Source organism: Leptosomus discolor, chromosome 1 (genome assembly GCF_034619465.1).
Source record: "Leptosomus discolor isolate bLepDis1 chromosome 1, bLepDis1.hap2, whole genome shotgun sequence".
Lineage (NCBI taxonomy): Eukaryota > Metazoa > Chordata > Aves > Leptosomiformes > Leptosomidae > Leptosomus > Leptosomus discolor.
The window spans coordinates 15,691,864-15,702,627 of NC_141391.1; the positions used below are offsets into that span (position 1 = coordinate 15,691,864).

General features: G+C 41.0%; 1 protein-coding gene across 1 annotated transcript; it reads right to left on the bottom strand.

Annotated features, from left to right (window-relative positions):
- Positions 1-1,356: 1,356 nt before the first annotated feature.
- Positions 1,357-9,871, bottom strand: LOC104351209 (stromelysin-1-like). Its single transcript, XM_009957255.2, has 10 exons — positions 9,764-9,871; positions 8,718-8,959; positions 8,479-8,627; positions 7,371-7,496; positions 6,654-6,815; positions 6,363-6,519; positions 5,185-5,318; positions 4,486-4,645; positions 3,091-3,191; positions 1,357-1,457 (listed from the first exon to the last, which is right to left on the bottom strand). Exons 1-10 carry the CDS (start codon positions 9,869-9,871, stop codon positions 1,357-1,359), a joined length of 1,440 nt encoding a protein of 479 aa, XP_009955557.2.
- Between the last annotated feature and the right edge of the window lie 893 nt (positions 9,872-10,764).

Consider the following 10,764-nt stretch of genomic DNA (forward strand, 5'->3'; position numbering starts at 1 on the left):
CATATGAAAAGGACTGGTGGCCCCATCCACCAGTTTGGAAATACAAACGCTGTGGCTGCCCTCAGCAGCAGGCTCAGACAGGCAGTCCTCCCAGTAGCTTCCCCCACAGCTCCTGTGTCCCCAGTATTGTACAAGTCCCTGCAGCTTGCAGCCATGCTCCAACTGCTGGTACTCAGACCTCCTAACCCACTCGTCAGCCAGTTCACCTTGAAGTTCACCCAAACACATGTAAAAAGAGCACCCACATATAAGATATGATTTACTGAGAAGACAGGACCAAATGTGCAGAGCATGGCCAAAGAAGCACAGTGACTGCAGCCTGTTTGCATGGAAACAGCACCTTTCGACCACTTATCCCTTTATTTTCCCAAACCTGTTCCTCTCCAATGTACCTTGATCCTTCCATTTCCCTGCCTTTGGTCTTTCCCCTAATCAACGCATAATAAATTTTGCACATTCCCGCAGTCCCACAAACATGACAAAATAAATTTTATAAAATCCCCAGATGCTCTTCCCCTGGGTACTGATGCCTGTCCCCCTGACAGTGACGCCTCAGCCTGTGAGGTGATGGGGACCCTCTCCTGTTGACACATGGTGACGAGTGTCCCCCAGCCCATGGGGGCTCCCCTGCGACAGCTGGAGAGTAACAGGGGCAGGTCAGGGATGACTGGGGCTCCCCTATGTGCCAATGTGCCCCTCTGCTCCTGTCTGTGTGGGTATGACGTTTCAATCACATACATATAGAAAAATATCTTAGGGTAGGGTTCATTACACTTAAGCTGAGACTTCTATAACCAGGTGCCTATCCTAAACTGTTCAAACAGGCTGCCTCTCCAGTCAGTAACGAAAAGGGGCACTTCCATCCCTAGGGACCCACCTCAGGCTGGGAGGGATTGCTCTCTGGAGCTCCTGTCTGGCTCTCTGTAATTGTGAGCAGTAGCTTTGTTTAGCCTGCTTGCTTAACTTCTAAGTGTCTAAAGCGATCTGAAAGCAATCCTAGCTCTAGGAACAGAAATGCTTTTTCTCATGGACTCCTGGCTAGTAGGGCTTTGTGTAGGGTGAAGTACAGAAAGAAGAGTGAAAAGATGGTGGAAAAAATAAAACAAGCCACAATTTTGTATCAAAAGTAAAAACTACTTTGTTCTTTGGTAAACTAGCAATTCTGATGTTAATTACTTACATATATACACATCAGTGTGTTAAATACTGTTCTGCTATTTCCAGAAACAGATTGTTCAGGGGCTGAGGTTTGCCATATGCTGAAGTACCTATACATTCCATATATTTATAAAAGAAAAAGTGTTTCTAGTGCAATAACACTACATTCTTTCCAACACCATTACAGATTTCATTTTCTTAACATGTAAACCAGAAGTTTGTCTTTAGGAGGCGTGTAACTCTCTTCTTATCAGGGTCAAACTCAAATTGCTTTCTTCGACAAAAGAAATAAAGGAAGTCTAGGGAAAGAAAACAGATGAATTATTATATTGCAGGTGTAAAGATTATTATGCTTTAACGACACTCAGAAAGAGCTCAGAAAAACATTGGATAGACTTACGCTGCCAATAGCACCTGCTCCCAGGTGTAACCTCTGCAAAATGGTGCACAGCAGTGTGGGGACACCTTCCATAGCAAACCAGATATGCACACACTGCATGATATACTTAATGACCCCCAAGAGATGACCCTGCAAAAAATTTATCCTGTATGTTTCCGCAGTTTAAAATATCTGCTGTTATCCAATGGCTGTGTTGAAGCCCTACAGAAGGGTGCATTTCTAGCCACCTGTAGGTAGGTATTGCACAGCATGGAGCATGGCACGGAGCATGGCACAGAGCATGGCAATGTGCAAGCGGGTACAAGTTTGCTGGGGTGCTGCCAGACACTGTGCAGGCAAGGACAGATCCAGCCTGAGGCAGCAGCATCCACGCTGCCCTCTGGGAGCAACAACTGCAGTTAAGGATCCCCAGCACCACATGGAAGACTCATTTTGGAGGAAGTTGATAGGTTTGCTGGAAAACAATTAACATGCGTGGGTTCTGATGATCATAGAATCACAGAATCACAGAACTGTTTGGTTTAAAGCTCATCTAGTTCCAAACACCCTGCCGTGGGCAGGGACACCTTCCACCATACCAGGTTGCCCAAAGCCCCATCCAACCTGGCCTTGAACACTGCCAGGGAGGGGGCAGCCACACCTTCTCTGGGCAACCTGCTCCAGTGCCTCACCACCCTCACAGTGAAGAACTTCTTCCTTACATCTAATCTAAATCTCCTTTCTTCCAGTTTGAAACCATTACCCCTCATCCTACCACTACAATCCCTGATAAAAAGTCTCTCCCCACCTTTCCTGTAGGCCCCCTTCAGGTACTGGAAGGCTGCTATAAGGTCTCCCTGGAGCCTTCTCTTCTCCAAGACAAACAACCCCAACTCCTTCAGCCTGTCCTCACAGAGGAGGGCTCCATCTCCACGATCATCTTTGTGGCCCTCCTCTGGACTTGCTTGAGCAGGTCCATGTCTTTCCTGTGCTGAGGGCCTCAGAGCTGAATGCAGTACTGCAGGTGGGTATCTGACGAAAGCAGAGAAGATCAGGAGATGAGGAACCAGGAGACAACTGGGAAGCTGTGCGATTTGGCGCTGTGGACTACACTTGAGTCTCTTCCAGCATCTCCCTCTCTAAGTAAAATTCTCCCTCATGCAGGAGAACCTAGTGTCGATTATTGTTCTCCATGCAGTGCCATTTTATATCAGAGGGACAGGCTCTGATAGCCTTGCTCACAGCAGGTAGACCTTATGTTGTTGAGACGTCACTGTCTTTAGTGATGCTCTTCATGGTGTGAGGTGCACATCAACATGAATACAAACATATCAATATGTCCCTAAGAGCTGGCCTGTCCAGCTGTGAAGCTGTCACCAGTATTTTTCAAGGGGGTAAAGTGAAGCATGGGAGTGTTACATGACTGTTTCCAGTTCTTGTTGGTCATTCTGAAGGCTATGGGCAGCATTTAGAAATGCCTCTCTCTGTCCTAGCACTCTCAGCCCCATGACCCTGAGCTTTTAATACAGATTTTATTAAGAAGAGCTACTCACTTTCATGTTGAAAAACAGCATCAACCTTCCCATTAATTCCTGGAAATGTATCTCTTATCAGCATGGGCTTCCTGTCCATAGACTGACTTCTTTTATCATAACTGAGAAACATGTTAAACAACCTGGTGTCAATGAAAACTGTGAAGAACTCATGATTAAATCAGCTTACCTCAATATCTTCTACATATCAGCAAGTAACCTGATCAGCAGGTAGCTTGTTTAGGTAGCGTTGAGACAGTCACAGTGTGCCATAAATAATTATTACTCTATTAGCTGCATTGGAAGAATTGCTTCTGTTTACACCACCTCAAGATATGTCTAAGAATACCTAATATTCGAACCATCATAAATCTGCTAAATATTTTTTCTAAGAGACTGTACCTAAAGGAGAGGTAGATAATCTTGTCTCAAACATAAGTTAGACTTGTAATATCATAAAGGGATTGCTTTCATGTTCCCTCTCTGTAAGAAATGTTTATCATGAAAAATCTGTTTTTCTTAAGTTATAAGTTATTTTGAGTTATTTTACTTAAGTTACTTATAGCAGGCTGCTACATTTTTAATGCCATTTATCTGTCAGTGCTGGAATGAGAAAGCTTCTTAAAGCATTTTCCTTCTGATACCTTTGCTCAGTAAGAGTTTTAATGATCGGACATACTGCTCAGCTGAAATCCTTCAAGCTACGAGAGTTTGAACTAAAATGTGGAAGTCTGATCTTTTGCTTAAACTACAAATATGTGGCTGAATGGTTACTCCAGGATGATCTCTGTATATACAGTGACTTGGGCATTGTCATGGCTGGAGGAGAGAGAGAAGTTGTGCGTTCATCTGCAAAAGTTCAGGTTATCTACTCCTTCTGTTATAGGAGCATATACTTCTGTTGTTAGAAATATAAGTCCTGCAACACAAACCTCAGCAGTACGGATTGGATTGAAAAGAGGAAATAGTAACCATACAGAGTAGATAATTCTTTGCTGCACATGGCATTTATCAGCAACTTTACGAAACTATCTGTCGGTAAGTGGAGAAAGGTGGGATACTCCTTCTTACCCTACAGAGGTGTTTTTCGCATAAATAGTGACGTTCTGACTGATTTCCTGAGCTGACTTGTGAAGTTGTAGGATTGCTTTTTTCTCAAGGCAGTTAAAAGAAAAACAAATTAATACAAGAACTAATTAAATAAAAATAGATTAAATTAAAAAGAAATAATTGAATCAATTAAAAGGAAAGTTAAAAGCGTTGTTTCACCTCCCTTGCAAATGTTTTTCCATAGCTAGTTGTGACACTGAAAGAGATTACCAAAAGTGTGTGACTAATGCATCCTAAATCATGACAGAATACTGATCATGTGATTACGTTTGCTCTTATTTAGGAAAGTAGCACAGGAAATATTACCTCCAAAATTTGTCCGCTATGAAGTAATAAGTTTTCCCCTCATTTTCATTGTAAAAAGCAGCATCAATTTTGGTAACATCCTTTGAAAAGCCCAGGGTGTAGACTTTTTTGGGGTATCCAGGAAGTATGGTATCTCCTTTCACAACCCAGAATTCATTCCCTATCAAGAAAAGTTGATGAAAATATTTTATCAGAATCTTTTTCTGGGAATGACGCAATCCTTTTCATGAAAGTTAGTCTTTTAATGTAAAAGTGCAGAAAGAAAATAATGGTTACTTGAAAACACTCTACATGCTGGTTCTAGAGTCCAAAAAAGTCTTCAAAAATAGGTTTTTGCACAACATTTATTGAAAAATTTCAATCTTCTTTCATACTTATGTTAGTTTTCCACAAGCTAGGAAGAAGCATGTGTTATAATTTTTAAATGTAATAGGTAATTTTCCAGAAAAAAAAAAGGAAAATAATGACATTTATTTTCACAGGGTAAATTTTCTATATAGACATTATAAAATAAGATACATGTTCTTATGTCTTGGACACAATTTTTGTTTTTTCTGTGACTGAAATACACCAATTTATTGGATTAAATTAAAGCTTGTGGAATCCTACAGAAAGAGCTTAAGTGATTTTTAAGCCAGACACAAACTCTCAAGACTACTTGGAAAGACAACATAGGAAAATAAAAAGACAACATTTTACCTTTAAAAATGACAGTTTCATCTTTTTCAGGAATTTCATATGCAGCATCAACACCAGGTGGCAGCCGTGGCCAGAACGAAGATATTAAATTAAAGTCAGCTGTTCTGACTGCAGGATGCTTGCGCCAAAAATGCCTTACATAAATATAGAGTAAGTTTTAAATAAAATCAAGCATTCACACACACTAATGCATGAAACCACATCATGGCAACCAGGGCGGGATTTATCTGACTAAACCTAGCCATGTACCCTGAGTTAGTCTTCCTAAGCTCCCTGTAATATTAGTGGAAAGAAACTTATTTCCATGGTGGGATTCCTCTCATCTTGATACAGACATCTAAAATAGGTCAGATGAACTGTTTTGTCAAAACAGTTACTGTATTCCCTTACGCAGAAAGGGAGCCTAGAGAGGCCTGGCTCACGTGGCTGGTATGGGGTAAGGTTTCGGGAATGAAACCCCACCCCGGCTTTACCAACACCAGTTTAGAGAAATAGTTTGTGTGCATGAGGATCTTCTGCAAAATAACACTTTACTGGCTTTGTGGACTCCGAACTCTGAGGTCAAAACCTGCTTTAACATTGATTTGGGGAATGTCTGAAGCAGGGGAAGGACTGCCCTACCACATGAAAAGGAGGAAAATCAGCTCTTTATCCCTTCTCCTCAAGACTTTTGACTGTCATGCCTTTGAGAGAGACAGTTTGTCTGAGCTTAGCACTGAATCAATTATACTTTTCTTTTATTATTATACCATTGCCGGGGCTCTTCAAGCAGGTATTGTGTCAGGACTGGTAAGACCTCAGCTCTCTCAAAGCAAGAATAGCAATGAAGGTGCTGAGTGTCTCGGGGCTGGTAGTGTCTTTTGACAAAGCTAAACTCTCCCAGGTGCCAAATGTTTGGCACTTGCTTACAGCCTAAAACAAACCCCCATGTTTTCAGAGGCACCTTGTTTCCCCATCCTATTCATAACATGCCCTGTTTCAAAGGTGATCTTCCTCCTTATAGTGGTCTCTCTTCATTTCTCCACCACCCTCTTTGGTTTTGCCTGCCACCTCTTATCCTGATTCCCTGTCTCACCTTCCTGCCTAGAATGATATTCTGGGTAAAGTTATTTTTCCATGCTGCAGAGCATAATCAAAAACGGATACATGGCTATTTTACTTTCAGAAAGCTGACTTACTTGTCTTTAAAGAACATTATTTCTCCACGGAAATTGGTGACAGCATCAAAAGTTAAATCAGGGCCGCAGGTGTTTGGCAGTACAGGATCTTTTGACTCAGTTGGATCTTTTAGCCCAGTAGATTCCCATTGGTCATTGTGGGTGTTAGAAGATGGTCCTAAAAGAAGCAGTTTATGGAAGAAATTAAAGTTAGAACTCATTCAGGTACATCCAGTACACAAAAATATCACTGAAAAGTATTCCAAAGTCTTTGAAATTATAAGCACTTGTTGATTAATAATTGTGAATTACCATAGAGGTACTGAATGCCATTAATATCATCCTGATGAAGAGGGAAGACTGAAGGGTCAAATTTCCTATAAACTGGGTACATCAAAGCATTGGGGTCTTTGGAATGGAAAAGTCCCAGTGAATGGCCAAACTCATGGGCAGCAACATAAAACAGGTTTGTACCTGAAAACAACAAACAAAACACATAATAGGAAAGATGTGTCTTTTCATTTGTCCTGAAAACACGAAGGATGAAAGGTAGGTCAGAAGCTTTCTGAACTGCTTGCCTAAGCAAATAAACCTGTATGGAAAATTCGGTTGGAGGTAAATTCTAGTCAGAAACAAAAACAGTGAAATCATTACAGTACAGTACAGGGAAATAGTCTGTAGATCCTGCAGATGCTAGTGTGGGAGAAGGACCCTGGACCAATGCAGGTGATGTAACTGTACAGGGACAGACAAACAGGTTGGAGGAGTGGAGACAAGGAGGCTGTCAAGTCCCCCATCTCCCTCCCAAATAAATCTCCACCCAGTCCATGGCAGAAGTTCAGCTGGGGCCTTAACTTTTTAAACCAGAGAGCTCAGAGGCTTTTTATAGCTATGGAAACCAGCTGCCCAATGGTCCTTCAAATCACCCCATTTTTAAGCACTTTTTAAGGAAGAGAGGAGACAGACACTGCACCCTGGCTGTCAAGTATAGCCTCCTTCAGGAAGGGCTTGGAGAACTTAATTTCCTACCCTCTGTGTTTTTGGTCCAGGTTTCATCCTCATCAAAGTGAGCATCTCCACCAAAGTCCTTGCCGGGTGCGTAGGCATGAGCAACAGACCCTCCTGGGCCATCAAAGGGGATGAAGTCGTCGTGACCTGAGGAACAAGTCCCATACACAGCTGACTGGAAGTTACGGAAGTAACAGATCTCAGTCATGCACAGAGCTCTCTGTTCTCATGATTTTGTAAACTTTCAAGTTCCCCTTCCACACAGATTTGCCAAATGCTTCACAGGGAAAACTTAGGAAAATTTGAACTCATGCATCAGGGGTGAAAACTTGGTTTCCTCAAGAAATGGATGGATATTTACATACTGCTGCTGCAAGGGAAGAGGATGATGTGGTTTAGGTTGAAATATATTTCGTTTTTGCTTATAAACTCTTGTGTCAGCAGCCATCAGGTTGTTACCTGAACCTGACTGGTCACTTAAGTGTTGATGGCAGAACGATCCTGGGAAAACTGTAAGACCTTGAATGTAGTCTCCAGAAAAGGATTTAAGGACATAAAGGTTATGTGCGGCGCCTGCACACTCTGTGTAGCCCAGATGAGTGGATATGTTTGGGTGGGAACAGAGAAGCTGACTAGAAGAGTGCATATGTTCATGACTGTTGAAAGAGGGAAGGTTGCTGGTAAGCCTACCCTGAGGGCAGTGCCAAAAATATAAGCTTTGAGTCTGTCTAGAACTTATTTAGCTCACACAAAGCACATGTCTAATCCCAGAAGTGTAACTAGAGCCACCCACTCTGTAATGCTCAGAGCTTGAGTATATCCCACAAGCCCTGAGCCTCTTGTGGTTTGTGAACACATTGGGCATCATATGCTAGGTGTAGATCTGGTGAACTACAGGCAGCTCCTTACATTTGTTTTCTCCCTCCTTCTCTTCATCTGCCTCTAGAACCTCCCCCAAAGATTGTCAAGAATTCCTTGAGCACAAACTTTTTTTTTTCTGTCTGCTTGTTCTACCTGACATGAACTTTGCACATGTTATCTGTGAGAAAAAATGATTAGCATTTCAGGTCAACCTCTCCATATAGTCAGTAACTTTGTAGTAAATCATAATGGTTGTGTAGAGTTTTACCTCTGGCTGCAAAGGAGATCATGATGTCTGCATCATCTCTGTCCTTCTTGATGAATTTCAGTGGGGTCACACTGCTCCAAACACTTAATGCTTTCTTGATTGCTGCATCGACATCTGCTGGATGCAGGTCTGGTGTGTGGTTTAATATCCTTCAAATACAGGTTAGAAAAACAGCTGTGTTCTTACAACTTATGCTGTCTAACACATTGTCTTTACATTAAGAATTCCACTATAATTACCTGTATGTCAGAACTTGTTTTGCCCATTTTGGCTCTCCTGCAAAGGTGGAGAAGCCAGCGATGTCAGGGAATCCACAGCGACGCTTCTGTACCAGGTCCAAAGTGCCAGAATCCAGTTTCCCTGTCACCTCCAGCCCAAAGAATTCCTGCATTTCTTTTATTTTTTGGGTCATTGCATTATTACTTTTCCAAATGAAAGATTCTCCATCTTTATTAAAGCCATAGTAATTTTCCAGGTACTTCTAATGAAAAAAAAAAATATTTTGGGATATTCAACAGTGTTTACTTTTGAAGCTCGTAAAAAATTACACTAACACCACTTCAGACATATACCTTTGCTACTTTTCTTTCTATTCCATGGGAGCATTTGTAATAGAGTTTTTAAAGCCTGTATGAATATTTTTCTCTCAACGATACCTTTTTGCATTATATTATCACTATAAATGTTTTGCAGTTTACTCAGAATGCATTCAAAATTAGCATTTGTCTAATAAATGTATTATTTTCTAACGGAGGTACCCTCCATTTACACTGTGCTCTAGGGTTACCCAGAGTCACTTAGAACAAGCAGCGCAGAAGCTATTTGAAATATGTGAGTGAATAAAAAAATTCAGCAGTAGTATCCCATTTTCCCACATTTTTTGACAGTAATAATTCAGAGAAAAAAAAAATCTTTATTTTACGAAGAGTTATGTCTCATAATACCAGAAGTCACATAAATAACCATATTTCCACCTGAACTACAAATCAAGTGTAGATTAACTCAGGATTTTGATTATTTGTAGAATCAACACGTAAGTGAATGCATCATCAGTTTTAATTGTTGTCTACAAAAAAATAAACCAAGAATGAGTCAGGGTTAAAGAAGCCTTTGTTATCATAGTACAGAATGCTGCCCTGTCCATTCTGAGAAATATTCAGTCACGTTATTTATTCTATTGGAATTTGCAGACCTAGCTCTGTAGCTACTGTATACTAGTTCCAGAGACTGCAATGGATGCTCACAGTTGCTAGAGATCTCCTCCTCAGAGGTCTACCTTTCTCACCTGGATAAGCTGCTTGCCTTCTTCTTTCTTCTGCCTTGTATCTGCAGGAAAAGCACAAGAAAGTGTTGCACATAATAACAGGAGAAATGGGAGGTTCTCCATTTTCATTTTCACTAGCCTTTAGAAAAGTTTTCTTTGTAGTCTGCCACACGCCTGCTTCACCTTTATATAGTATTTGTTTGCTTTATAAAGCTTTCCAATCCCTGACTCATCGATTCTCACAATTTCTAGTTAGTAACAGAACACAGGCAAAACAGTGGTTGTACCATAAAAAAGATTTGTGCTGTGTCTCATCCGGTTCCACCCTTGTGCAGGTTTTGCAACATTGAAATATGATTAATGAGGAGATAACAGACCTGTAGTTGTTTTTAGTAAGCTTATTAAAATGTGGTCTTACTCTCCAAAAACCTAACGTGTATCTCTTCAATGTTTTCCTTCAAAGTTTGTGATGGTTTCAAATGGACTGTTGAAATATCTAAAGGGAAAAACATTCGCAGAAGGTTACAGGACTACAGACTACAAGTAGAAAATTTGTTTTTCTAGGGGTTTTTTGTAGTTATTTGTACAGGAGCATGTACTTCTGGATGTTATTATCGCGCCATCATCTTTCCTTTTGGTAGAGTCCTTGAAAAATAAAAGGTCAGTGCTGTAACTCCCTGTTTGACGAAGCAGTGCTTTGTTTATGCAGTTTTTCTGTGATACAGTTCTCACCTGGATGAAACTTCTTTTTGTCTACAGTAAAACATGGAAGTCCCACAAGGAAATGAAACCTCTTTCCTCAGCATAGCTAAACTCATTACGAAAATTGGGCCAAGGTGTTTGCATGCCACTTTTCTTAAGCACTTTCCACTGTTCTCAAAAAATTGCCCAACTTCCTATTTCAGTCTCCTTCTTTCATACTTACTATAAGGTTTTAAAAAGCACTGAGGTTTTCTGGATCAAACTCTTTGATAGCTTTCCGAGCCAGAGGAGAGGGCCCTCTCTTCTCCATGTCTGCCGTT

What these genes read in the sequence shown, in the direction of transcription:
- LOC104351209 (XM_009957255.2), bottom strand. Translation starts at nt 9,871, where the DNA reads ATGAAAATGGAGAACCTCCCATTTCTCCTGTTATTATGTGCAACACTT. An exon ending in AAACAAGTTCTGACATACAG is followed by an intron (nt 8,628 to 8,717) that starts GTAATTATAGTG and finishes CTGTATTTGAAG; the next exon opens with GATATTAAACCACACACCAG. An exon ending in TGCTGTTTTTCAACATGAAA is followed by an intron (nt 1,458 to 3,090) that starts GTGAGTAGCTCT and finishes TTCTTTCCCTAG; the next exon opens with ACTTCCTTTATTTCTTTTGT.